General features: G+C 40.7%; 1 protein-coding gene across 1 annotated transcript; it reads left to right on the forward strand.

Annotated features, from left to right (window-relative positions):
* Positions 1–4,482: 4,482 nt before the first annotated feature.
* On the forward strand, positions 4,483–22,229 carry hat1 (histone acetyltransferase 1). Its single transcript, XM_005921508.3, has 11 exons — positions 4,483–4,567; positions 5,948–6,019; positions 6,151–6,226; positions 9,776–9,896; positions 15,404–15,580; positions 15,730–15,851; positions 16,447–16,551; positions 16,919–17,025; positions 17,582–17,733; positions 18,655–18,771; positions 21,524–22,229. The coding sequence occupies exons 1-11, from the start codon at positions 4,561–4,563 to the stop codon at positions 21,692–21,694; spliced, it is 1,227 nt and encodes a 408-aa protein (XP_005921570.1). The 5' UTR covers positions 4,483–4,560; the 3' UTR covers positions 21,695–22,229.
* The last annotated feature ends 4,214 nt before the right edge of the window (positions 22,230–26,443 follow it).

The following is a 26,443-nucleotide window of genomic DNA, read 5'->3' on the forward strand; positions in this document are numbered from 1 at the left end:
TCCACGTAAAAATACAGTTTCAACAATCAACTATCATATTTGTGTGTAGCCATGGTAAAATAAATAAAAATAAATAAAAATTACACCCCACGTCAATTCTAAGGTTTTATATGTCAGGACATAAAACATATTCAAAACCAGGACTTACATTTAAGTAAATGTATCCTTATCAGTCTCTCACATCACTGAAGAACATTGCTTCAGTTCACTGTTTTTATGCACAGCTCTCTTAGATCCCACCACAGCTTTTCAGTCAGGTTGGGATCTGGTGTCTGGGCCATTGCAGCACTATGACTCTTTTTCAGTCATTCTGTTGTAAATTTTCTACTTTGACCATTGGATCGTTGTCCTGGTGGATGATCCAGTTTTGTCCGAGCTTTACCTGCCAAACACGTAGCCTCGCCTTTGACTCTAGAATACTTTAGTGCACATAGGTGGTCTCAGTGACTGCTCTATAGGTCCTCTGGCTGCAAAATAAGCCCAAATCGTCACTCCTCCATTGTGCTTGACAGTACGAGGTGTCAGTAGGCTATGTTTGGTTTGTGACAAACATGGTGCTCTGCATTATTAACATCTTGTCTTTGGTCTTGTCTGTCCAAAAGACATTTTACCAGAAGTTTTTCAGATGCAGCTTTCCAAACCTAAGCTGTGCTGGCATGTTCTTTTTTGGGAAAACCCACCAACCCTTCCGAACAAGGCATATTACGCTGTAAAATAAAGACCCTGTCGTATTAGAGAGAAAACTCCAACAATGACATGATTGCCTGTGAACTTGAATTAAATGACAGTGGGAAGGAAAAACACCCTTTTAACAGGAAGAAACATCTGGCAAAACAAGGTTCAGGGATGGGCAGCCATCTGCCTGGGGGTGAGGAGATATTGGTGGAACCACATCAAAAGTCACCAGCAGAAACTAATGAAACCACATTTCACTTATTGTTGGTTCTTCTTCAGTTCCAACAACATTTAATACATCCTGAACTGTCATCGATGGTCGGCCAACAGTTGCGTATAGTCTAGCTCATTGGGACTCTCAGGGTAAAACATCTGGCAAACATGTTTCACTGTAACATGAATCATTTTAGCAGCTCTGGTTAGGCTGCCTCCTCCAGCTCCCTCACAGATAAGAGAGCTGGTAGCTAGTAGTTGGGTTTGAGGTCCTGCTTTGGACTCGACTTGGAATCAGACAAAAATGGGGGTTCAGAAAGGTGGTTGCTCACAGGTTTATAGGTTGACTAGGTTTTGTTTTTCTATAATGTTACTCAGTATAACAGTGATTTTTTAAAGTGCAGTCTTTAGCTGTAATTGTGTGTCTTTATCTTTGTTGTGGTGCTGTTATAATTCTTCTTCTGGATGGCTCCCTTAGGGGTCACCAAAACAGGTAATCTGATCATCTATCACACCCACCCTCTACACGTCCTCCTTTACTACATCCATAAACCTTCTCCATGGTCTTCCATTGGTACTACTTTAACTGATCCCTTTAATTTGAATGTATTTATCCATTTCATAATGATAATGTGTCAGTCCTGGTGCTTGAGGCTTGGAAGGACCTGAGACTACCACAACCAGGTTGACTGAGAACCTATACATACACAAGAAGCCCTTTTCTTTCAGCTTCTTGTTTTTCTGGTTTTAAGGTCTATGATAAGGTTTATTTAGTTTTGAAAAAGTTTTTTCCACATAAAGGACTGGTGGATTTCCGTGTGCAACAGGGAAATGCAGTTAAATGCAACATTTCCCTTCAGTTACTGATGCATTATTTTATCCAAGTGTCATGGCCTTGAAAGGCAATGGCAGTTTGCAGTCCCTGAAGCAGAACCTGAGACTTGACAGTTTATAGTTCTACAGTTTTATTTGCATTTAATTAGGAGTGACAAGTGAAACGTGTAGGGGATTGGTGGGACCGGAGAGAGAATTAGTCCAGGCCACACTGTGAGTCATCGATTGCTTAATAGTGCAGATCAATATTCTTACTTGGAAGAAGGAAGGAGAACACAAAGGGGGAGCTACTGGTCAGGTTTCTGTGGGAGTTCAGCACCACTGGAGGGCAAACAAGCAGGCGAGTCAGAGAGATGAGTGTTTGGCCAGAATCTTCCAGATGAAATAGACCAGTTTTGTGGAAACAGGTAAGTGTATCTTGGAGGGACTGTGCTTTTAAGTTGTACAAGAACGACTGGAAAACAAGACAGTAAGGATGTAATCACTGCGTAAACTCAGCGGGGCACTAAAACCATGAAGGAGCCTGATTACCGCTCTACAATAAACAGCAATTTGGCAGAGATGGAATACTGGAGCTGGTTCTTAAATTCAGTTAGATGATGAGTCTGATACAGCAGGCACAGGAGACCCCACCTGCAGGTGAAGCCCAGGCATGTCCAGACCATCCATAAACTGAAGAGCAGTGTTAGAACAGAGGAAAACTACTGACGAGTGTTAACATAGTTTAGTCAGTGTTCCTATTATTTTGTGCTTAATCATAGTTATAACATATCAATAAATGCCAGGGTTCAAACTAATAACCTTACAGCTTGGCCATATCATTTTATTATCTGAGCTACTTTTGCTAACCACTGCCACGCCACTAACGCAGCCAATTCAAATGCAAACTATTGAATACGGTAGTAAATGTCTACAAGAGGAATTCCTGCACAAAACCTTTTTAATACTGCAATGTTATATTTCCTAACTTCCTCCACAGCGAGGACTTCTCCAAAAAAAGGGGGGGAAAAGTCCAAATGACTGTAGTTTGAGGTTCAGAGATCAAGCAGCATGCATTGCCTCCATGCAGACACAATTTGTTACCTAAGGATTGTAAAAGGTATAGTATTGTTCAGGAAAAGGATAATCTAGTGCTGATAGTGTGGTAGAGGTAAAATTACAGTGGCTTAAACATGACTGGGTAGGTCATTCATTGGTGCACCTGCAGGACAGAATAGCTTAGGCTGGGATGATAGCACAACATTACCTGGGCTCAGAGGGATGTTCAAAATTGCACTTTCCCCTAGAGAGTAAATTTCTGTTTATTTCATTGAGATATCACAGTAGTCTAACCTAACCACTTTCTTTATTCTCACCAACTTCACTGTCCAAATATGTTGGACTTTTATCCAAAATGTGCTGTTTTCCCCACATTTGTATGACAGTAATCAGCTGTGCATGTGGTGTGGGATGATTTCCCCTCGGGCTTTCATTTTACTGGATTTTTTTTTATTTTTTGAAGAAGAAAGAAAATATGAAAATACACATTTAAGTTAAACACATTACTGCCTTGACTCAGTAAAAATGCCTTTAACTGGGTGTTTAAGTCCACTGGATTTTACTCCTATTTCACATGACAAGTATAACTCTGATAATACTTTCTTTTGTTTTTTTTTTCTTAGTCATAATACATTTAGATAGATATTTAGATGTTGAAACATCAACATCTAATTCTGTTTATATGTCATCACATAACACATCTGAACCACCTAAATTTCAGTATTAAGATTTGTGACTGATCTGAGTGGGAAATTGTATAGGTGAAAGTCAAAACTGTCTGGTCAATAAACCTCATTCTTGTCATTTTAATAATATTAGTATCATATCTTTGCCTCTTAGAGTAATGCAGCTTTAATATCATACTTAAATAATTGGAGTTAGTGATAATAAAGTTAGGCTACCTTCATTCATTATCATTATTTGCTAAATTTTAAAGATATGTGACATAACTACTTATCATTTGTATTTGTCCTGCATTTTTCTAAGGTACAATCATGTGAAAAAGAAAAGAATACCCCCATTATACAATAGCTTGTAGAAACAGCTACATAAGCAATAATTTTCTGGTAAAGGTAAATATGTGTATATCATGTGTGTTTAGTTTTAGCCAAATGGGGTGCTGTGCATTATGGCCAAATATCTTATGTTTAACATTTTACACACTATCTGAGGCCTGTACAGTCTGAGATGGAACTCTTGGGTTTTCTGCAGTTTTCCTGAGCATTGCAAAGCCTGAAATTGGTTTGAATTTAATAGAATGTCCACTCCTGGGAAATGAGTTAACACACACATGAATGCTCCAGTCCAGCAAAATGCCAAAAGTTCTATTTTTTATAGGGATGGACACACTTGTTGATCAAGTTCATCAAGTGTTTATGAAAAAAAGGGCTATGAGAAATTACAGTACGGTGTAGCATGTTAATAGCTAAAAAACAGAAAAGTGTTCCTTTAAGAAAAAAAGAAAAAACAGATAATCACTTTGATGAAACGATGAACGTATCTCAGTTCAGTGTTTTGTTTTTTATTTGGCGTGTAATGACGTAATCGTCACTTTTTTAACTTTTAGTTTAATCCTGTTTTTAGATATTATGTTTTAAATCTTGTAATAACTTATAATACATTGTTGATATTTTGTGAAAGAAAAACTTTAAATGCTTTAATTTCTTTTACACTTTACTAAAAAAAAAAAAAAAAAAAAAATTCACATCCTGTTGTCACGGAAACACGCGGACCCGGAAGTCCTACTAATTCCGCGGGTCTTTTGGGACAACACTGCTACGTACAACACAGTGTGCAGAAATGGCGGGTAAGGTCGCTAATCGTTTTAAGGTTGGGTTTCCTTGTCTTTGTTTTAATGCTGTTCACTGTCAGGTGGACTTCAGTGCTGCTTTAAGCTCGCTGGAGTTGTAAACCAGCTCGCGATGTCTTCGAAAACACAACGTTAGATTTCGGAGGCAGCAGCTGGCCTGTTTGCTAACGTTAGCACCCCGTTATCAAGCTGATAATGTTTGAATGCTTGTGTGCTTCTGTAAGGCTTTGATTTCAGGTTGAATATAGGCTTTGAATAGAGGGATGATGCGCATGTAATGTTAGTTTAGACCGTTTTATGTAACGTGGAGTAGCTGACCAAGTGTTTATATTCTGTTTGCGTGCCTTTATGTAACATCTTGACACATATTTTGAACTAAGAGGCTGGCATGCTTATTTGATAGGACCACACTAGTAGCTCATCCGGTCAGAGCACTGGATCTACAGTTTTACATCGTGGTAAATCTCTGTTTGTCCATGGGTTGCACAGCTATAGTCCAGTTAGGTATAAGTCGGGCTTGAGGCAGAGTTTAAAAGAGCTGTTGATGTTTGCAACAATAGGGTTCTTGGTGGCAGGTGAGGTTGTTCACATAATCAGTCATAAGCTGGAGCAGTGGCTCTCTAATGGCCAGCCTCATTCTGCCGACTAGACATTATTGTAACTGCAAAAGTAATAATGAAATTTAAATTTACTACATTATTACACATCAGTGGCCCTTGTGGAAAGTGGCGAGGAGCTAAAACCTGTCACTTTTTATTTCCCTCTTGATAAACTGAGCAAACTCTGTTTGCAGTAGTGACCCACAGGTTGAGAAATTAGGACAGGCAGAAGTCCCTGCTGACTAGGATGTTTGCAGATGACATTATGATCCGTAGTGAGAGTAGGGAGCAGGTGGAGGAGAGGCTGGAGGTGTTCTGTGGAGAAAAGAGGAATGAAAGTCAGTGGAAGCAAATCAGAATACGTGTGTGTGTACATGAATAAGAGTTAGATGGATTGGAAGGAGTGGAGGTCATGAAGGTGGATGTTTAAATACTTGCGATGAACTCCGTGAAGGAAGAGATTGTACAAGAGAGGTGGAGATGAGTGTTTGGGGTGATTGTGGCAGGAGGAAGTTGGAGAGGCTGAGATGGTTTGGACATGTGCAGAGGCGGGATAGTAGATACATTGGACAAAGGATGTTGAAGATGGAGCTGCCTGGCAAGGAGATAAAGAGGAAGACCTCAAAGTAGATTGATGGATGTACTGAAGGAGGACATGCAGTGGATTTGTGTGACAGAGTTGATGTGATGTGATGAGGTGGAGTCAGATGATCAGCTGTATTCTCAGGGTGAAATGGAACAATTGTTAACATACTTTGTTTCCTCTGTGTTGCCCCAGATGTAAACACCATGGAAAAGAAACTGGCTGAGTACAAGTGTGACACCAATGAAGCTATATCCTTGAAGCTGGGTAGGTTTTGTTTTTTCTTCATTTCCCATGTTGTGTTAATGAATAAATGCGTGTATACATTTCCAACATTTTGTGGTACGTTTTCCTAATTTCACACTTTAATTGAACATGTTTTTTTCCCCTTCACTCAGTTCGCTTTCCAGAGGATGTTGACGACGACAGCACCACATTCCACCCCGAGTACAGCCACCAAGTCTTTGGAGACGAGTGAGTATTTATAATGATACAAACATAATGTTATCAGGTTTAAAAAATGCAGTTTTTTCCATGCATAAAAACAAAATTAGACAGACACCTTAATGGTAGTTACTAAGTCTGTTCAAATCCAGCTCTCAGGCCCTCTTATCACTCAGGTGTTATGTCAGTTTACAGTTTAGTAAAATAAAACTACAGGGCTCAATACTTGTAGCAGTGTGACTATAAATTTTGTTTTTCACTATACAATTCCCTTGGCTTGTCTTTCTTTGGCTATAAAGTCTAGCGTTCCTTTTGGGTTCCTGCGTTGACTTTATAAAGATGTATTGAAGACATTAACAGTAATTGGCCTCCTTAAGAAAACATATTCATGAATCTTTAATTAAGACGCAGTAAACAGTCAATACATGAGCTGACTGGTAGTGGTTACTGTCTGTTTACATTTTGTGATTTAAGCAATAATTATAAGTGGCATGAATTTGGAGATTAATCTTGCAAATGCAGTAATATGAGGAGGAAATTATGGATGATTTTAGGCCAACAAGTTCATTTAATAACAGCACCCAAATTAAACTCACCTTCAACATCTTTTGAACAAGTAATTCTTTCACAGAAGTTATTGGTGATATAATGACTTGTAACTGTTTACTGCTGTTTGAGCTGAATGGTGGCTGGTTGATCTCTGACACAGAGTCTGCAAGAAATCAGCAAATTTTTAGATGTATAATAAGCATGATGCTGGAGTTCTGAAGCTGATGATGATACAAGTTTTTTTTAGGGAGTCCAAAATTCAGATACTGTGCTACATATGATCAGTGATTTCTGGTGTTCTCTTGCTAATGCTGCGCAGCGCTGGACTGTGAGCACAGGTCCTACCAAAGAACGTTAGGACGTCTTGTCACCGTCCCAGATTCTGACACTTTGTTCTGCTGCATGCAAAGGAGCAGATAACAGTCTCTTCTACAGCCCGTACCAGCTCTGCTCTTGTAGCAGCCTGTCTCTTCCACTTATGCATGGATGTGCCATCCTGGTGAAGTTGAACTGCTTCTGCAACATGAATGGAATGCCGGTGCCATCTCATGCTACCAGGAGTGACAGGGACACCAGGAAAAAGCAAAACTAGAGATAAATCGAACAGGTTGGCTTAGAAAAGAGTGGCGGTTTTGTGGCCACCACCTGGAAAACCATTTCCCTTTTTGGGGGTTGTCTTCTCCAGTCCCTTCAGCTTGCACTGATTTAGCTGAAATGGAGTCACAATCATTTCTGCTTCATAACTGGACAGATCAGTCTCCCCGAAGTTTAACAGAGTTTGTGTTATATTGTGATTAAGTGTTCCTATAATATTTTTTGAGCAGTGTAAACTGGCTGCCTCCCTAGAATTGATTTGTTCAAAGCTCTGCAAGCTGCGGCGAGATTAGATCTACTAAAACTTTATCCCAGTTTATTTAAAACTGACACACTTTGATGTTGTGCTTCTAGAAGTCATAATAACTTTGCCTTTTAACCATTTTTCAAAGTAAATATTTTTACAAGAGTCATATCGCACGCTTGTCTCTTAGTCTGACTGGATGCAAACACAGTGGTGGCCAAATCACAAATCACAGCTCGTGGTAGTTGAGAGACATTGTTCGTCTGGGACAAGCCACCAATCAATCACAAAGCATAGAGACAGAAAACAATTAAAGCTTGTATTCACACCAATGGGCATTTTTTATTTGCTAGTTAACCCAGCACTTATGGAAGAAGCTGGTGTGCCTGAGGAAACCCGTGCAAGCAGAGGGAGAATACACAAAATCCACACAGACAGGCCTCAACCAGTAGTGGGTCTGAATCCAGGACATTGTTGCAGAGAGGCAGCAAAACACCAGATAACAAAGTTGCAAGTTTATAACCCTGCTAAACATTAGGATCAGTGTCTACATCATGACTGTCTACATCCAAAATTCAGGAAAGGGAACCGTTTCAGAAGTACAGCAGAGCAAAACCAGTGTTAAGAACTGGATCCATCCATCTGCTTGTTCATGGTTGTGCGAGTGGTTCTGTTGCAGAAGAAATGGATCTGATCTACAACTTCACTACTGCTGCTAGTTTGACAGCAGCTCAGGAGATGTTGTTGGACTAAGGCATTTCACAGATGGTGATAAGTTTCGGAGCATCAGACTTCACATGCTGCACTAAAATATACCTCTTTCCATATATACTTTAAAAGACTGAGCCATAAAAGTGGCAGCAAACTTTACCAGACATCCAGTCTTACATGCTGTATGTATTAATCAATATCAAAGTGGGCTACTTTTATGATGATTAATTTGCAAAAACACTGCAAGACTCAGAGGGCCCTGCGTATTTTTATGGACATGCCAATTCAAAGTCAGCCTGTATATACATCCACGTCACAGTGGTTCTCCTTTGTTGATAATAAGAATGATAAATAGTTCAGTCATTTCAGAAATGCAACAAAGCATGCTATTAGTGATGTTAAATGTTATGACAATGCAAAAATGAAGTACCAGTTAATCATAAATGGCCCACTGCAGAGTCGTCACATAGCTAAAGATTTGAATCATTTTCACCTATTAGTAATGTTGATAGGCTAATTTATTTTAAAGCCTCTGGCATCTTCATTATAAGACTCAAATGTGTCTCCATACAGTTGTAATAGTAAAGGTCCTGAGCCTTGCACATTTTCTTTGCCCCTGTCAGGGTTTATGAAGTGTGATTCGGTCTGATAAGTGGCCCCTGGAGTGCATGAGTTACTCCACATTTAAACTGCCCACACCAGTGGTTTGATTAAGGATTTTTACTTGCATTTTAAGGTAACACATCCCCACCCCCCCTAGTTTTAGTCAGTTAACTGATTTTATTAATGACTAGCAGAAAACTTTGCTGTTGCGTCACTGACAGAAAGTTTTAAAAATAATATACGTGATCTTTTTATGTGATTCTTCCTGATGGACAGCACACAGTGATGTTTCCAGTGTCGGATTCACAGAAAGGAACATAATGTGCGAACATAAATGATAATTGGTCTTGCATGTTATTGTAGAGCTGCGAAATTACTGTAATGTGATGCACAAAAGAGGCACTGAACCGGAGCAACACTGCATTATTGGCAGTGACACCTGTGTCGGCGCATAGACTTACAGTAGCACGTCGTTAACGTTTCTAAATTGCATTTCCAAATTAGTCAAAACTAGGATTGGTTATTTTTGCACTTGCTGCAATCAGCTCAAAGGGAACTCTGTAATTGGGGCATTAATTATTTCGGCAAGCGTAATTGCTAGTAAACCTTAATCACAGTTGCATAATGATGAATCTATTTTGTCATAAACTGCCAGTGATATAACGATGAACGAAACAATGCAGCACAGCGAAATAAGTGACCTGTGATAAGCATTTATTATAAACTCCAGGTGTATATTTGTTTTTATGTAATGGGAATAATTGATGTTCGTTATTGTCCCTCTGAACATTACACAAAGCAGTCCTTTTTACAAATCACTGCCCGACTTTTTGTAATCTTGTTTGGATTTTTAGTAATTTCAGTCATTTTCTGTGCAGTGAGGTTGCTTTTGGCTACAAAGGTCTTCAGATTCAGCTCTTCTACGCCGCGGGGAACCTGAGTACCCTCTTCAAAGTGAAATATACCTCAAAAGTCACAGAGACGTACGACTGTGTGGAGGTAAGTCATTTCTTTATGCCGTTCTTTTATCATACTTGCATCAGCCTCTTTGTTGTGTTATCGTGGGGACAATAGACAGTAGATACCGTGTTCTGCTCACTGTTTATCACAATCAGAGGCCGCCAGTATAGACATAAACATAAAAATAATACTTGAATATGAAGAAAAGATGACAAAACTTTGCCTCCTGCTGAAAAGTAGTGTTTTTCTTTCCAAAAACTGCTCTATTGTGCTTTTAATAATTATGTAAAACACAGTCTAGCCCGAGAGTGGATTTTTCACTTAATCATTTATTGTGTAAGTGTTGTTGAGTCATGACGCCTGCATCAACACAGTCTTGCTTTATTTAATAATTTTTTTTTTGTTACAAAGTTTCTACATGCTAAATACCAGCTGCTAAAAGTTTGAATTTCATTCATCAGGTGGTAGATAATCAGTGAGAAACTCGTGTTACCCTGTGTCTGCGTAAGAATATGCTTGTCTGGTACAACTGTGTGAGTGGAGTCCAGTCATACCGATGTAATACACAGCACTGTAAACAAACATGCCACAACATCTAGTAACAATTAGCCAGAGATGTTTTTAATGTCCAAATCAAGTCAGCTCAGTGTACTGATCCAAAACTTTGGGGGGGGTGTAACCAAACGCTATGTTCAGCTTAATCCAGCTCAAGTGTACAAACAGGCCGACTGAGCTAATGAAAGTCTAGTGCGGAGGTGATAAATGTCTTTCTCTCTCTCTCTCACTCACACACACAATTTTGTCACTGAATTAAAAGCAAGGTGGAAATGTTCAGGAGAGACGAGGTCCAATCACAACTAATTGAATTGTGTGGAAAGGCAGGACAAGTTTGGAATTGATCCAATCAGAAGTAATCTTGCCAATCTTATCTGTTTTCTAAACTTTGAACAAGGCTACTGGCCTGAAACTGGCTCTCAACCCCCTACTTGCTCTCTTTGGTGATAAGTATATTGCCGGGTGCTGTCCTTTGGTTCCCTCCTGGCTAGGTGTGCCATTTTGATGAGGTGGAAGGCCACTGCCCCGCCCACCCATGTTCAGTGGCTTGCTGATCTTATGTCGTGTCTCAGTCTTGAAAAGATCCACTGCTCCATCCAGAACCAAAAGGGCACATATGATAAAATCTGGGGTCCTTTTCTGTCAAACTTCTCTAACCTTCAATTTAAGGATGTTCCTGCTGACTAACAGATTTGCTTATTCCGTAGAGGTCTGATGTGTGTCTGTGTTAATGGGAATGTGAAGCTCAGTGATGTTGCAGCTAACTTCTGTGTGGTTTGTAATGAAAGGTCTTGTTAGTATCAATCACCCCTTCCGGGTTGTGGTGTTTTGTTAACTTTTCTTTTGCCTATGCTCTAACGTGAGAAGTTCTGCTCTGTATTCAATGTAACCAGTTTTTGCGTTTCCATTCTTTTTCCTTTTTGTAAACTGTATACACAATCGCTCAACAAAAACACTTTGAGTAGAAGTAATCTTGTGCAGTAAGGTTTGATGTGCACATTTGATTTCCCCCACACAAACAGGGTGGGTACTGCTACCTCCCATGCTCCCTGTTTCATGGAAGCACGACACAATGTCAACACCCGGGAGGAGGAGAGTAGACATATGGAAATGTTTTGCATTTGATGTCACCTACAATAAGAATCTTCATAAACAATGTGGCTCAATTGTTGTTGATTTAGTCCGCTATAATCTTACACTCAACTAAATCGAGACTAAAAGTAGAACAGCTTAGGTGACTAAAATTTGACTAAAACAAAATCAAAGTTTGCTGTTAAAATTAACACTGTATACCGTTTAAATCGGTCCGGTTCGTTTGGGTGGATGTGAACACGCTAACGCGGTAATCACGCTTTAGCATGTTGGGTGGGTGTGGTACAAAACTGCTTACAGCCTGAAAGGACAGTTTGATCTGTCCTTTAACAGTAACAGTTACCTGATAAGACGCATTAGTTACATTTTATGCAAAAAAAAATGTAAAAAGAAATACAAGAAAAAGCCTCTGTGCGTTAGGCTTTCACTGGGTCACTTTATGACCAGCTAGGCTTGCAGTCCACTGATGGAAACTCTGATAATGATAAAGAGGAAGGTGTTGCTAGCCAGCCTGCCAGCCTGGGACATCGTGTCGAACAACAACTGTATTTTTATTTGAACAAAACTAGATGACGTCATCAAATTCAAACTGATTCTTTCAGTTCAATTTTTGAAAAGGATACACATTTGCAGTTTATTCATACAAGTTTATCGTTTTTTTGAAATAGCAAAAACAAATAGCTGAAACTGCAACTTCGTCTCGAAGTTAACTTTGATTTCACCTTACTGTATTTAGATTCTAGTTTAATTTGTGATGCCTGCTTCCATCACACATGGTCTTAAATTTAAAGCTGTCTTACAAGAGTCTTAAAAGAGAGTCCTAAATTTCCTCTGTAAACAAACAAGTCAACTCAGCTCCTCTCTGAATCCACTTTGGTAAACAGTAGAAAACTGTGTAAAAGATCTGAAGCGCCTACGACGCATTTCTGTTAATCTGAGAAGGGGGGGAGACGTGTATTGTATTTTTGACAGTAGTTTTGCGAATGTTAGATTCGATACCCCGTGTCACGTATAATTTGTGTGTTTTGAACTAACAGCAGGTGACGGGAAAAGCGTAAATGGAACAGGATTTTATTTTATTTGTCAAAACATATCAAAAAAACAGCTCAACATATCAAAGTATGGCACAAAAGATGTCCTTATTAATCTGAACTTTTTAACAAATCAGGCTGTAATTTTCATAGACCAACACGAGGCAGCTTCCCTGAGGCGTTTCCTCCCTAATTGTGCGATCGATTACACGTTAAGGGAAGCAGATAAACCTAAGGCGCTTCAACGGAGGGCCCTCGCAGCCTCTCCCGGAGGGGAGAGCGTGACATTATTCCAGTTAGAGATCTCCTGTTTTGTTAGACTAAATCTCATCACACCACGGTCCCCTGTGTGTCTGCGCTAATCCCACTCCTCCCTCTGAAGAGAATGGTTGTATAAGCGGGGGTCCAACACGAGGCATTGATTTTTAGAGCTTTCTGTAATGGAATCAGCAGGGGGAGTAATGTGACCCGGTTGGATGTATCGTACACGTATTTGTAGGAGTGAATTATTGCTCGAGTTATTGACAGTTGAGCTCCTTGAGGCCGAATGTGTGTAAACGTATCAAAAAAGGAGATGCTTGTTTTATCTAACGACGACTGCTGATGACTTTATAGTTAATTTTAACTCTCGTCTGCTTAGTATGTAAAGTTTCCTGCCATTTCTTTTTCTTTTTCCCTTTTTTTTTTTAATTGCCAGTCAGAGTTATTTACATATGAACGGCCAGTATTTGGACAAAAGCGGACAGTAAAGCGAAATGCTTGTCCTAGGTTCTCTTCTTCCTCTGAGACTTCACAAAAGGCCACTGGCAGCTTTGAATATTTCCTCACGCTGTCAAACATGCAAAATGAATACCAGAATTAGCAAGGGCCCCTACTGAGGTCAAATGATTCAACTGGGGGACATCTGTCTTGTCTGCAAGCAGCAGGGGGGCTTCGCTACTGGACAATGTGGCCTTCAACTGGTGGTAGTGGAAGTGCTGGTATAACTTAGTTTGGTGTGTCTGTGCATGCGGTGAAATTATAAATAACCTCATATGGAATATACAGACATGATTTCTTTCCTCTCAGGCAAATCCCCTCCCCCAAAAAAGGCAACCAATTTACGTTTTTTAAAGGTAAAAGACAGCCATTACCTGTTTTTTAAAGCCGATATTCAGACGTGAAATGTGATGGCAGTGTGTGTGCCTCTACTTGGTGTTGACCCCTGAGTGTTCACCTTGTTAAGGGTTTGAGTGCAGCTGGTGTAGAGGCAGAGTGCGAGGGGAGCAGCAGAGTTCAGGCTGCATCTGAAGAGTGTTTGTCTCTGAGTGCGTGTGGACGGTCGGGGTGCGGTGCAGCTGGTGAGAAACGAGGGGAGGCTGAGATGGAGTTGATGCAGCTGCCACGCTGATACAAGACTGATCAAAACTCACCTTTCTCCCCTTTAAATCAGTCCAAACCCCCCCACACCCCCACCCGCCATACTGCTGGACTTTTCCCAGAAGAAAAACAAATGTAGTACCAGATGTTTATTCCACGCAGGCTGGTAACTATAGGAAATTGCTGAATACCTCTAATAGTTTTATATTAGCCTCATAATCCACGTTAATGTGTAACACTTTGACTGTAAACAGAAAAATGACTGCAAATGTTCAGCGTGGCACGGCCTCAGGATTGGATTAAAGAGATGGAACAATGCCGACACAACAAATTAGGTGGTTTGTGCTCCCTTTGTGCTTCTTGTTAGAAATCAAAGACATTAACAAAGTGTTCTAAAGGAACATTATTAAGTTATATTCATGCCAAACTAAAGCATCTATTCTGGAAGGCTGTGCAATTTAGTGTCTAGTATGTAAGAGAGTGGCCAGCACAAAGAGACTTGTTTGTCCATGGCCTTTTAAGTGTGGTCCTTGTTCCCTAGAAATGTGGCCGAACAATTACAATGGCTAAGAGGCATTCAGCTGCAGGTGCATTACTTCCAGTTAGATATTAGCTGATGTCTGAAAGGGGGGAATTAGCAGTATGTTGTATTAGCCTTTTGTAGTGCATTTTGCTCAGACCTTCTTCATTTCCCAGTTTTCAATGCTGAGCAGCAAGGGTCTCTGTGCTGAAATAATGCCCATCACACATGTAAATGGTGTGAAAGGGCTGCTTAGCAAAGTGTTCTCATGTCAATCCTTGTGGAAATGGATACAATGCAAACATTACAGCTGAACTAACCACACGTTGCACTGAGTAAAAAGTCCAAGGGTAGGACCTCTTTGTCTCGGAGGCTCTTTGAAAACGCAGGGGCAAATTCATTTGATTGGGTTCACTTGGCAGGATTAGAGGAGAGGCCTCTATTATGGATGCCCAAAGGTTTGTTAAGTTGAGATCAATTCATAAGATTTTATTTCCCAGTGAGAAGCAGAAATGCGTTTATTGTGGCAACTTCATCACATATTCATGGTTTAACATAAGTAGTAAATGTACTGATTTAAGTGGGCTTTTCATCGTGGAGGGGCGGGAGGGAGGAGGGTGCTGCTGTGGTCTGCTCAGCTGACAGTTTTAATTGCCTAATGGTTTTCTTTTCATTGGCGCCAAACACGTATGCTCCCGGTTGGAGTTTGCGGGATATATTGCACTCTTTTTCAGCGACAAAAATTACCACTCGGAAAAGTCCCCTAGGATCAAACTCGAAACCCTCGACGTGTTTGTAGACGTCAACTTTTTCCTGAAGTTTCATGAGTATTCAGCTACATAAATGACACCACTCTGGTTTAGCGCCAATATATACATATATGTATAAATACGGGAAAGATACAGAGATAGGCGAGATTAGGTGTTGAATCGCTAAATGGGTTCACCTTGTGTTTTATTGTTTTTGGGGTTTTTTTTTTCTTTCTCCAGGCTGATGACGTCGAGGGGAAAATTCGGGAAATCATTCCTGCTGGGTTCACCTGCAACACCGATGACTTCATCTCACTGCTGGAGAAGGAGGCCAATTTCAAGCCCTTCGGCACCCTGCTTCACACGTACACGGTCCACAGCGAGGAGGCAGGAGAACTCACTTACCAGATTCACAAGGTGGGGGACCAAAAAAGTCATCAAAGCAAACCCGCAAAGCCTTTTAGGTTTTAAAATCAGCTTTCTTTTTCATCTGGAGGATAGTTTTGCATCACAGCGATGCAGATGAGATTTAAACCCTCTTATTTTCGCTGCATTCGCCCCCACAGGCTGAGGTTACCTGCCCGGGATTCCGGGAGTACCATGAGCGCTTGCAGACCTTCCTCATGTGGTTCATAGAGACTGCCAGTTTCATTGACGCAGACGACGATCGTTGGGACTTCTTTCTTGTGTGAGTGCCCTCCTTAATTGACATCAACCCCCCGCACACACACACACGCACGCACGCACACAGAGCTCTAGCCCGCAGCTTTTATTGTGTCATTGAAAAACAAAGCCCCCCTTTGAGGCGCTTGTGACCAATTACCATGCCAGTTTGATTATATTTCCCCCCGGTAGGAGAATTGTTGATCAGGCAAGAGCTTCCTTTGTGCCGGAAGGCCTTTTCAGATTTTTCAGGGGCAAGAGCTGAATTGAATACTGTTGTCTTTTGAAATACTGAACAATGTCTTAACAGTAAAAAGAGCCTCTGCCAGTGTTTTCTTTACCCTGGCACCTATTAATGGTTACAATGGGGAAAATGGGCTGAAGTGAGTTTGAGGAGCTCAGTCCGTCCTCCAACCTCTTCTCTTCCTCTAAGTTGCAGTACTCCAATTAAGTGCATAATGTATTCAGGTTGCAGCAGGTGTACCAATCGCGGCGCTGGCTGCTCCAACGTGCTGATGTCAGGGGGGTCAGGGGTGGGCACGGGAACAGAGAGGCTAAAATGGACACTGCATGGGAGTGTGCCTGTAATTGACCTGTTTTCCTTTGTGTTTTATCTGCAGATTTGAAAAGTACAATAAAGATGGGGAGACTCTCTACGCAACTGTTGGCTACATGACAGTTTATAATTACTACGTATACCCAGACAAAACCCGACCACGTGTAAGGTAATTGCCGGGGCAGCACGTGCCTTCCCATTCTTTTGTACGAGAAAGGAGTGGAAAATTATACATTTCTTTATCCTCTTCCCAAAGAGCCCAAATTACTGGCTTATATAGCCAACTATTCAACCAGATTTTGTTTCAGTACCAAACCAGGGTGATTTGTATCTGAAAACAACTTTATAGATAAGCTTTTGATTTGATTTGATTTGTTGCATTGATGGATCCGTGTATTATTTTCTGCTTTCAATCAAAGCGAATCTGCTCCTGCTGAGAAAAACAACAAATTCTGGAGAAACCTGTTTTCTTCTTGTTTTCTTTTCCTTTTTTTGGCATTTATATTTGTGTCTGTGTCTGACCTTTAACTAAACAGCCAAATGCTGATCCTGCCTCCGTTCCAAGGAGAAGGTCACGGAGCTCAGCTTCTGGAGGCAGTACACAGATTTTATTGCAGCTTGCCCAAAGTGCAAGACATCACAGGTGAGCATCTTACTTATTTTTATTTATTTATCCCCCCCCTTTAAAACACAATTACTATGTTGAAGAAGGTGGGATAAACATTTAATCTAAGATCCAGGCGTCACCCACGAACAGTTTAAACGATTTTTCTCTGCAGTTGGTGGATCCAGACGGTGAGTTAATTTGGAGGGCTGGCTCGTATACCAGAATGTGCTCTATTGAAACTAGTTGGATCGAAATAGATGCTTTGCATGGAGATGGAGGGTGAATACTAAAGAGGCATCCCAGCCTTTTCTTTTCAGAATGAAAACCTATTCAAGACAGAACTTAAAAGTTTAGCAGTGAATAGGAAGAAGGGTTCCTGCTAACAGTTCCTCTGGTTTTGAGGAGTATTTTTTTGCCATATTTCTACTTTGAAAAGTTCCAAGGTGTGAAGTATATTGTTGTTTCTTTCACTCCTCCTCTATCTTAACACACTGGGATTGAACCAGGCCATCTGTGTCAGGGGTGTTGAAAAATCCTGAGATTAACACCATCAGCTCATTTGAGTCTTATTGTGGTTTTTGTCTGTTCACAGCTGAAGACCCCTCTGAGAACTATGTGAAGCTGAGAGACTACGTGCTGGTGAAGCTTTGTCAGGGCCTGCCATCCTTCGCTGTAGACAAACTGCACCTCGGCTTCTCAGCTGACATGATCAAAGAGGCGCAAGACAAGCTGAAAATTAACAAGGTGCTGTATGAGGGTGCAGTTGTGATAGGTTTGCAAAATTGAGTTTTATTAGTGAGGAAGAAAAGGTTTGATGACCTTTGTTATGTTTATTACTTTTTTTAGAGCAGAGATCCAAAAAGATTTTATTTGTTGTTACCAGAGGTGTGGAAAAGTCTCTGAAAGCTCAGAGTTTAGTGCCTTAGTCCTGCTATTCTCTGTTTCCTGGCATATATGCACTGTTACAATAATGGATGGGAAAAATATTAAAATAATGTGGTCAGCGTTTGTACAAGTCATCACTTCAGACTGCACTAAATGCTCCGTTTCTGGGGGTTTTCTCTACTCTCAGATCTGTGTGGGAACACAGCAGCCTCAGACACATGCACAAACCTTCTATTTGCCAGTGGAAGCAAATAGGAAGACAGTTGCGTTAAAAAGAGGGAGGAGCTTAAAAGCGGCTGCGCCACAGTCCAGTATCAGATAAATATTCAATATGTTGAATAGTGCTCCAAACACAGACGCAGGCAGTTCATTTCAGTATCAAATACAAAAACTGAGATATGCTTTTTTTTCTTTTCCGCTGTTAAATATGTGCACGGTTGCAAATGTTAGCAAATCAGTTTGCACGCTTTATTTACTTACTGAGAAATGACCTCCCAAAAATACATAAATACTGCCTATACTAGTATAGTATATAGCATAGTAGCAACTCATTTTGTTCCTTTGCTCTAAATGCTACTCAGTTCTCTGTTCTTTGGTGCTGCTGCATATCATATCATATTTTTGTTTTTTCTGTTTTTTTCTTTTACAACCTGCCCGTAACTGCTTAGGACTTCCTGTAGCCATTCAGCTGGGAAGTGTGTTTGACTCCTGTTGAGGCGTAATGATTTATTTTGAAAGTAATTAAATGAAAATAATTATCTTGTTTTTTATTGTCTGCAGAAACATGCCAGGCGAGTTTATGAAATCTTACGCCTCAGAGCGACAGACATGAGCGATGAAGACAAAGCGAGAGAGTACCGCTTAGAGGTGAAGAAGAGGCTGTTCGGACCCTACAGGGTGAGGTTTTAATTTTCACAGCTTCGCCGTGGTGTACTTTACATGTCAGTGTGGAGCGGGTCCAAAAAAGTGCCTGCAAAGTGACATTCAAAGTGATTCCTCGGTGCATTCGAATAAATCTGAATGTCAACTTGTCTCTGCTGCTGTCAAACAGGAATCCAGTGTGCAGTCTTCCACCTTTTGTTAGCATAACATTATAGCTATTCAGTGTAGGAAGAAAAGTGGCCCGTGTACTGCACACACTTGATCAGCTTACAGCCCCGTATTGTCACTGTTTATTATGTTACCTTTTAAAACAGCAGAAAAATTGATCTTCAGTCCTGTGAAAATTGATAGAATACTAGTGCCGCATTGTTACAGCCACAATAGGGCGCACCAGGCGTCTGTGGTTCTGCTGCCGCTGGAGCTTTTTTCTATTCAGGCACATGTCATTAGTCGGGATTTGCATTTCTTTGAAGGAAATAATTTTCATGAAAGTGTGTTTAAAGCACTTTGTCAGAAAGCTGCTACTATTCAGAATTCACTCCTTTTCATTTGATTCTTATCAAATGGTTTCTTGATGGACTTTTTTTTTGGAGGGGGGGGGGAGTTTGAGAGACTGAGCGAACAGAGTATCGAAAATGTCCGTTATTCTGCGTCTTGATTCTTGTCAGTGGGAAATGCTGTGTCTATGCACCAGAATAACTCCCTGCATCCTGTTTGGCTTGTGATATTTTATGTCCGATCTGCTCGCTGAGGCTTTGCATACTATCCATTAGAGACTTTGCTGTCATCAGGGCAACCGCATGTCTCAAAAAAGGCAGAATGTGACATGGAAAAGACCTATGCGGCGAAGTGGGAAGGAGGAATTCCTTGGGAGAGTGGCAACGAAGGATCTGGTGGCCAGATGCAGAGCCAGATTTTCCTTCCCTGAGGAGATTTTGCATGTAGTTAGCTGAATGGCAGAGCTGCTCTGTGAACGTGAAGGGGGATTTTGCATTTCTGCTCTTACCGCCAATTCCCCAGCGACTGTGTGTGCATGCACGTGTGTGCAGGCTTTTCACACAGCCGATTAGACTGCACAATGTAAGAGAAAATGCACAATAACATTTTTCAACACGACGTTACGGTGTGATAAACAAAAACTGTAGCCTTTAACAGGTGTGCTGATAACACAGATCCCCAAACACCGTGTACCCTTTGCCCAAGGGTGACTGAAAGCAGGTCATCTTCTTATTAGAAGGTTGGGTGTTGCTGCTCTAGTCTTCGTGCCAAAGGGGAAGAGAATTCCTCCTGATGCCTTCATCAGGAATCAGACTGTGTGTATAATATTTGCTAGAAAGCACTTAGACATAGAAAAAAGTGCTTTTATTAAGGTGTGTGTGAACATGTGAACGGCACACGTTGTATAAAGTCAAGTAGAAAAGCGGTATATATAAGAACCAGTCCATTTACCAATAAATACAGAAATAAAATAAATTACTAAATTGGAGTTTGGAGATGGGGAGGCATCGTGTGTGGTCTGATTTATTATGTTTGATGCTGCGTTTGCAACGTGTCTGTCGCATGTTCATTATCTAATCTAACCACCCATGTCCAGAAATGGCAGCGATCAATTTCACTTCTTTTTCAGGTGTCAAGACATATAAATGATAATCACTGGTTATTAATTCTCTAGAGGTATAAAATAACCTAAAGTATATTTCTGTGTTGTATAGTATGTGTAACAGAGATCTTTAAACTTAAAAAGCTACTTAGCATTTAAGATGTCTTTTTATTTTTGTTTTTTTGTTTTTAATTTACTTTTGAACGTTGTTTGCCTTTGTTAGACAGGACAGTTCAGAGAGTAGAGACAAAAAAAGGACCAGACCCCTGGAGTAAAGACTCTAGTCTATGCTTCACGGGTTTTGTATCAATCAGGTAAACCTACAGCAGAACCATCTCACCTAGAAGCAGGACCTCTTCTAGGTGAGATGGTTCAGGTGTATTTTACCTGTAGGCAGCCCTTGGGTAGATGAAGGACAGAAATTGGTAAAGCCCCCACAACTCGGACCTGCATAATTATGAGAAAATGGATGGATGGATCTCCATTGTTCACATTTTTGAGCTATTTAACGACTGTAAACTTCTGCCGTCGTCTTCTGTCATGAGGAGGATTTCAGACACTGTTTGATGGATTACTGTACACTAAGAACCCTTTATTAGAGAGTAACTCATTCTCTAACTTTCCAATAACGAGCCATGCAGTCAAAACCATGATGTTAAAGCCATTGAAAGAAGAATGTGTGTTACACAATAAAGACTGAATAAAGAGATGACTCCAAAGATGAGAGAGTAGCATATACAAAGACTTTAATGGAGATTATTTTTCTGATATTTAATCAGTTTTTCATATAAAAAGACTCCAGTGCATTGAAGTTTAAGTCTTTTTTGGTATTGGAGGGTTAAAAAAACCCCTCAAATCTTTTCATAAACGAATTAAAAGAAAAATTATGCTAAGTAAACATTTTAAACTGATGACTTTCTGGCTGCAGTCTTTCTTCTCTATGCCAGACAGCAGCTTTGAACTCTTCCTCTATACAGAGTTTGTCTTTAATCAAAAACAAGACAAAAAAACTGCAACTACTATGCTGAAAAGACAAGAGAGCCTTCTTTAGGTGTTTATCCAACATGTGCTGAAGACACAGGAAGGCGTTTGAGCCAAAATTTGAAATCAGAAGAATTTGTATGCATGCGGCCTCAGCCACTGATTTATGTCATTTATTTTGTGCAGAAGAATCAGAGGGAGCTGGCGAAGATGAGGAAGTGCCTACGGCCAGAGGAGCTGGTGTCCCACATGAGTCAGATGGACACTCAGACACAGCACGAGGAGCTGGAGAAGAGTTATCAGGATGTTGTGGAGGACTACAGGAGAATCATTGAGAGGCTAGCATCACAGGCCTGATCTGACTGTGAGAGGCTCCTGACCTGGAGCGTACCCGCTCCCACATTACCACAGACTTTTTGCAGCAACCAAGAAGAAGACCTCTTGATGCAGCAAAAAAAGGAAGAGAAAAAAAAAGAGAAATCACTGTTTTAATTGAAGAGTGTCACAAATGTATAGTAGCTGGTGATAGGCTGTAGTAGAAAAGGGCCTTTCTGTTTCCCAGCTGGTGTTGATACAGTAGAGGTGAGTAGTGCAGCCCAAGGGCAGAGGCTTCCTGTTTGCTTCATGTGTTTAAATCACAACGTTTGACATGAAATGACACGTAATATTTCACAGGTGATCAGAGGTACACTGTCCTGCAGAGAAACCCTGCTTCTTTTCCATCATAGACATTTTTTAAGAGCTTTTGTCAAAACAGTTTCCAGTGTGTGTGTGTGTGTGTGTGTTTTGAAGCACTTCATACTGAAAGTTAAAAAAGAAAAGTGTTTTTTGTATTTTTGGTGTGATTCTTGTCATTGAGAAGAAAATAAAATGGAGCAACTGAGTTTCTGTTTTTGGTCGTTAAGAGCTTTATTTGATATAATGATTTTCTGCTCAGAAATACAAATGTACTGTTTGAAATAAACAATTTAGCATAAAAAATATTTTGAAAGCAAATTAAGAAGACAAATTAAAACGTGGTCTATAGCACTGTTAGTGCTGCAGGCTGTTTTAAGATTATCAGGTTAGAATATGAATAGCACCAATAGGATTAGAACTACTTTATTTGGATTCAGTGTACTTCACTGATGTTTTTACATTGTTCCTCCTGCTTTTTTACTCCACTTTGTTTTGGATGCAGTGATTGCACTTTGTACTCACTGGTCAACTGTGGCACAGGAAGTAGAGTGGGCTACTAATTAGAAGATCAGTGGTTCTATACCGGGCTCCTCTGTATGTCAAAGTACCCCCCCCAACCAGTTTCCTCAGATAGCCCATCCCTCATTGAGCCTGGTTCTGCCTGAGGTTTCTTCCTGTTAAAGGGGAGTTTTTCCTTCCCACTATCGCCACATCCTCAGATGGGTTCTCTGATTGTTGGGGTTTTCTCTATATTATTGTAGGGTCTTTAACTTACAATATATGAATGAGTTATTGCAAGTACTTTAAATATATTTAGTAGAATCTATGTACTATTAAGCTACTTAAGTAGGATTTTAACATTTACTTAAGTAAAAACAATTCACCTATTTAAATAATAGGGTTTAAATATGTGCAAATTTGGGGCGTGGTCACTTTAACTAACAGGTGTAGCCGTATGCTAGGTGTCGCCTCTGCTAAGAGAAGAAACTGAGCTGGACCTTCTAAAGTGGTCTCGTGTTTTTAATTGTACTAACTGTGCTGCAGTTTTGGTGAGTAAAAGTCTAGTGATTTATTTACGTGTTAGTTACGAGATGTCGGTATCTAGTTAAGCTTGTTAGCATTAGCTGATAATTCAGTGCTCCACACTCCTGCCTTAACAAGATCATTTTTGGCTCCAAGCATCCAGATGGCTGATCTACAATGATTAGCCAAACCCGAATTGCTAGCCTATAATTATTAACCATTCGTGATCCTTAGAATACAATGTTCTGCTTTAAAAACCCTAGATCCAGGCAAGTACAGAAGCACCCACCTAAGTCCTAAGCATTGCTGCAGACCAACACACCCACTACCACGGGGAAATGCCACTATCCTACAGCTGGGACCTCCCCTAACAGATAACTTGCCCTCCATAACATAAGTGCCCATGCCCTAACCCACACATTGTTAGTCAGGTAGCTTTTATTTTTGAAACATTTTCAGACTTGGACTCTACTAGAATGGCTTTGCATGAACTGCTGATCAAAATAATGCATATTTATGTAATTTTGGACCTTGGTGCAGCCTCTGATGGAAACTTAATTTCTTCTGATCGGCTAACCCTGGCAAACGTTAGGTTTGCCGTGTGCCTGACCACATTAAGGATATCCCTTCTCTTTGATATCACGCAGATCCACAAGTAAATGGTAAATGGCCTGTATTTGTATAGCGCTTTACTAGTCCCAAAGGACCCCAAAGCGCTTTACACATCCAGTCATTCACCCATTCACACACTGGTGATGGCAAGCTACATTGTAGCCACAGCCACCCTGGGGCGCACTGACAGAGGCGAGGCTGCCGGACACTGGCACCACCGGGCCCTCTGACCACCACCAGTAGGCAACGGGTGAAGTGTCTTGCCCAAGGACACAACGACCAAGACTGTCCAAGCCAAGGCTCGAACCGGCAACCTTCCAATTACAAGGCAAACCCCCAACTCTTGAGCCACGATCGCTCCGAGTACAGAAAACAGCCTGACACGGAGCTTTTATAGCAGTGTGAACTGTGAAATCTGTGATATGATCCTCTGGCATATAACTCTAGGAAAGCACGAAGGTCTCCTCTAAGGATTGACAGAGACAGACCCCCACACTGTTTCCTCACTGTGTGTGTTTTCAAAGGCGTAATAATTGTATTTCACATCCTCAAGCAATTCCCAGTCTTCTGATTAATGCTCTGTTCTTCTTGGTTGCATTATTTAATTGCACTTATTTATTTTCAGCTTTGAAACTAAATAGAGGGGTGTATTCATCATTTTGTGTTATCATACCCCCCTTCATCATAATCTTATGCTCAGTAGTGATGCATTCTTGTTCTTGTAAAGCAGTTTCCACCTTATAAATATGTCATCAGTGGAACTTAGTAAGGAAAGTTAACAACAGCCTTTCTATATACTTGTGTAAAATCTGCAGTTTTTCCTCTCTAATGCCATATCATAGATCGCAACTTGCCTGATTAATTCATTTTCCCTTGTGTGTTGTTATCCGTGTAAGGGGGGGAGGGGATTTTTGACCAGGCACCCTCTCACAGCTAATGCAACTTCTGATTGGTGCTGATGTTGAGTGTTGAGACTAATGAGTATTATGCTTTTCAATTGAAAACCTTTGTGCCACTGTATTGCCCCCGCTTGTGCAGATCACTGTGATGAATACCCATCATACTTTAAAATACTTTAGCACATTGTCGCTAAATGAAGGCTGCCAGGTCAATTTTCAATTTTTTCCCCCTCTCTCCTCTTGAAACAAGACAAAACCTTGGAACCCTTCACATCCTCTAATTCAGACTGATTGAATCCACTCATGGCCACGAGGGGCCTCATCTCACTGTAGTTTTCTCTGCTTTTTCTGCTGTGAGTGCACATTTTGCATTGCGCTGCATAAGCTCAGCCGGCTGACCTGCTAGTGGGAAGTGGCATTATTGTTTAGTGAGTTTGTATGCCGTCTCATTAATTCCACTTTCAGACATTGTCAGACTCTCACAGCATGCTCACAGCTTCACATATCTGATGGACAAGGGCAACAAACTGCTGTGGATATGGCCGGTTTGGAGGATTTGCAGGCCCCTTGCAGTTGTCAGAAGGGTGTGAAACCTCTTTTGACCCTTTAGACCACACAGTTGAGTTTAGAAAAGCTTAATTATGCTATCCTGGGTCTGATGCCTGTTGCATGTCTGCATCGTCATGAAGCAGTATAGAGGAGACTGATTCGGTAGAAAGGAAACTGTGGCATGTTGGGAAATATGCATTTTCACTTACTAGACCAAGTGCATCTAAGGAAATGCTCACCAATATTCCAGTCACAAATGCTCGATTTTAGTGCTGCTGGGTGAGTTTAAGATAAGACAGAGCCCAGCTAAGCTACACTCATCAGCCACTATTAAAAGACGTTCCTTTAAAGCCAATATCTAATCATGCAATCACATGGCAGCAACGTAGTGGATTTAGGCACATACTCTAGACGATCTGCCGAAGTTCAAAGTGAGCATCAAAATGGGGTGAAAAAGGTGATTTAATCAACTTTGAATGTGGCATTCTTATTGGTGCCAGATGGGCTGGTCTGAGTATTTCAACTGGTGATTTGCTTTGATTTTCCCACACAACCATCACTAGGGTTTACAGAGGATTGTTGGAAAAGGAGGAAATATCCAGTAAGTGGCAGGTAAAAATGTCTTGTTGATGCCAGACATCAGAGGAGAATGGTCAGACTGCTTCAAGCTGATAGGCAGAGAATAGTAACTCAAATAACCACTGGCCACTACCAAAACACGCAGAAGGTCATTTCTGATGACGCCACACATCACTACCAAAGCCTACCTGACTATGTGCATCTCTTCATGACCACAATGATGGTTTCTTGAACATGACAATGAGTTCACTGTAGTCAAATGGCTTCCTCAGTCAACAGATCCCAATCCAGCAGAGCACCTCTGGGCAGTGGCAGAACAGGAAATCCACATCATGGTTGTACTGGTGTTGAAGAAAGTATTTGATTAATCATCGTTATTGTTTTTCAGCTGAAGTTCCAATAATCACTCCTCGCTTATATTAACCCGTTTTATAAAAGAAAAAAAATATCCACTTATTTTGGAGAGAGAACTATTTTGGATACAAATCAGCAACTAATTTTAGTTGTTTTCTTTCTCATTTACTCTGAATCCAACTGGAATATAATTAACAAAAGGTCAGATAATGAAACTTTCTGTGTTGTGTTTTTTTTTTTTTTATTGAAGTGAATTTTTATGTTGAAATCCTAGTTTTCAGTTCAGGTCAGTTCTGAAGCCATATGAGCTGTCAGACACACACACACACACACACACACACACACACACACACACACACACACACACATATATATATACATATCAAAGCCATCATAGTCCAGACTAACGTGC

Source organism: Haplochromis burtoni, unplaced genomic scaffold (genome assembly GCF_018398535.1).
Source record: "Haplochromis burtoni strain Fernald_Lab_line unplaced genomic scaffold, NCSU_Asbu1 Contig_48, whole genome shotgun sequence".
NCBI classification, from domain to species: domain Eukaryota; kingdom Metazoa; phylum Chordata; class Actinopteri; order Cichliformes; family Cichlidae; genus Haplochromis; species Haplochromis burtoni.

Bases quoted from the DNA above. Each gene is read 5' to 3' on its own strand.
- hat1 (XM_005921508.3), top strand. The intron at 6,020-6,150 runs GTAGGTTTTGTT...CCCTTCACTCAG, and splicing joins AGCTATATCCTTGAAGCTGG to TTCGCTTTCCAGAGGATGTT. The intron at 9,897-15,403 runs GTAAGTCATTTC...TTCTTTCTCCAG, and splicing joins AGACGTACGACTGTGTGGAG to GCTGATGACGTCGAGGGGAA.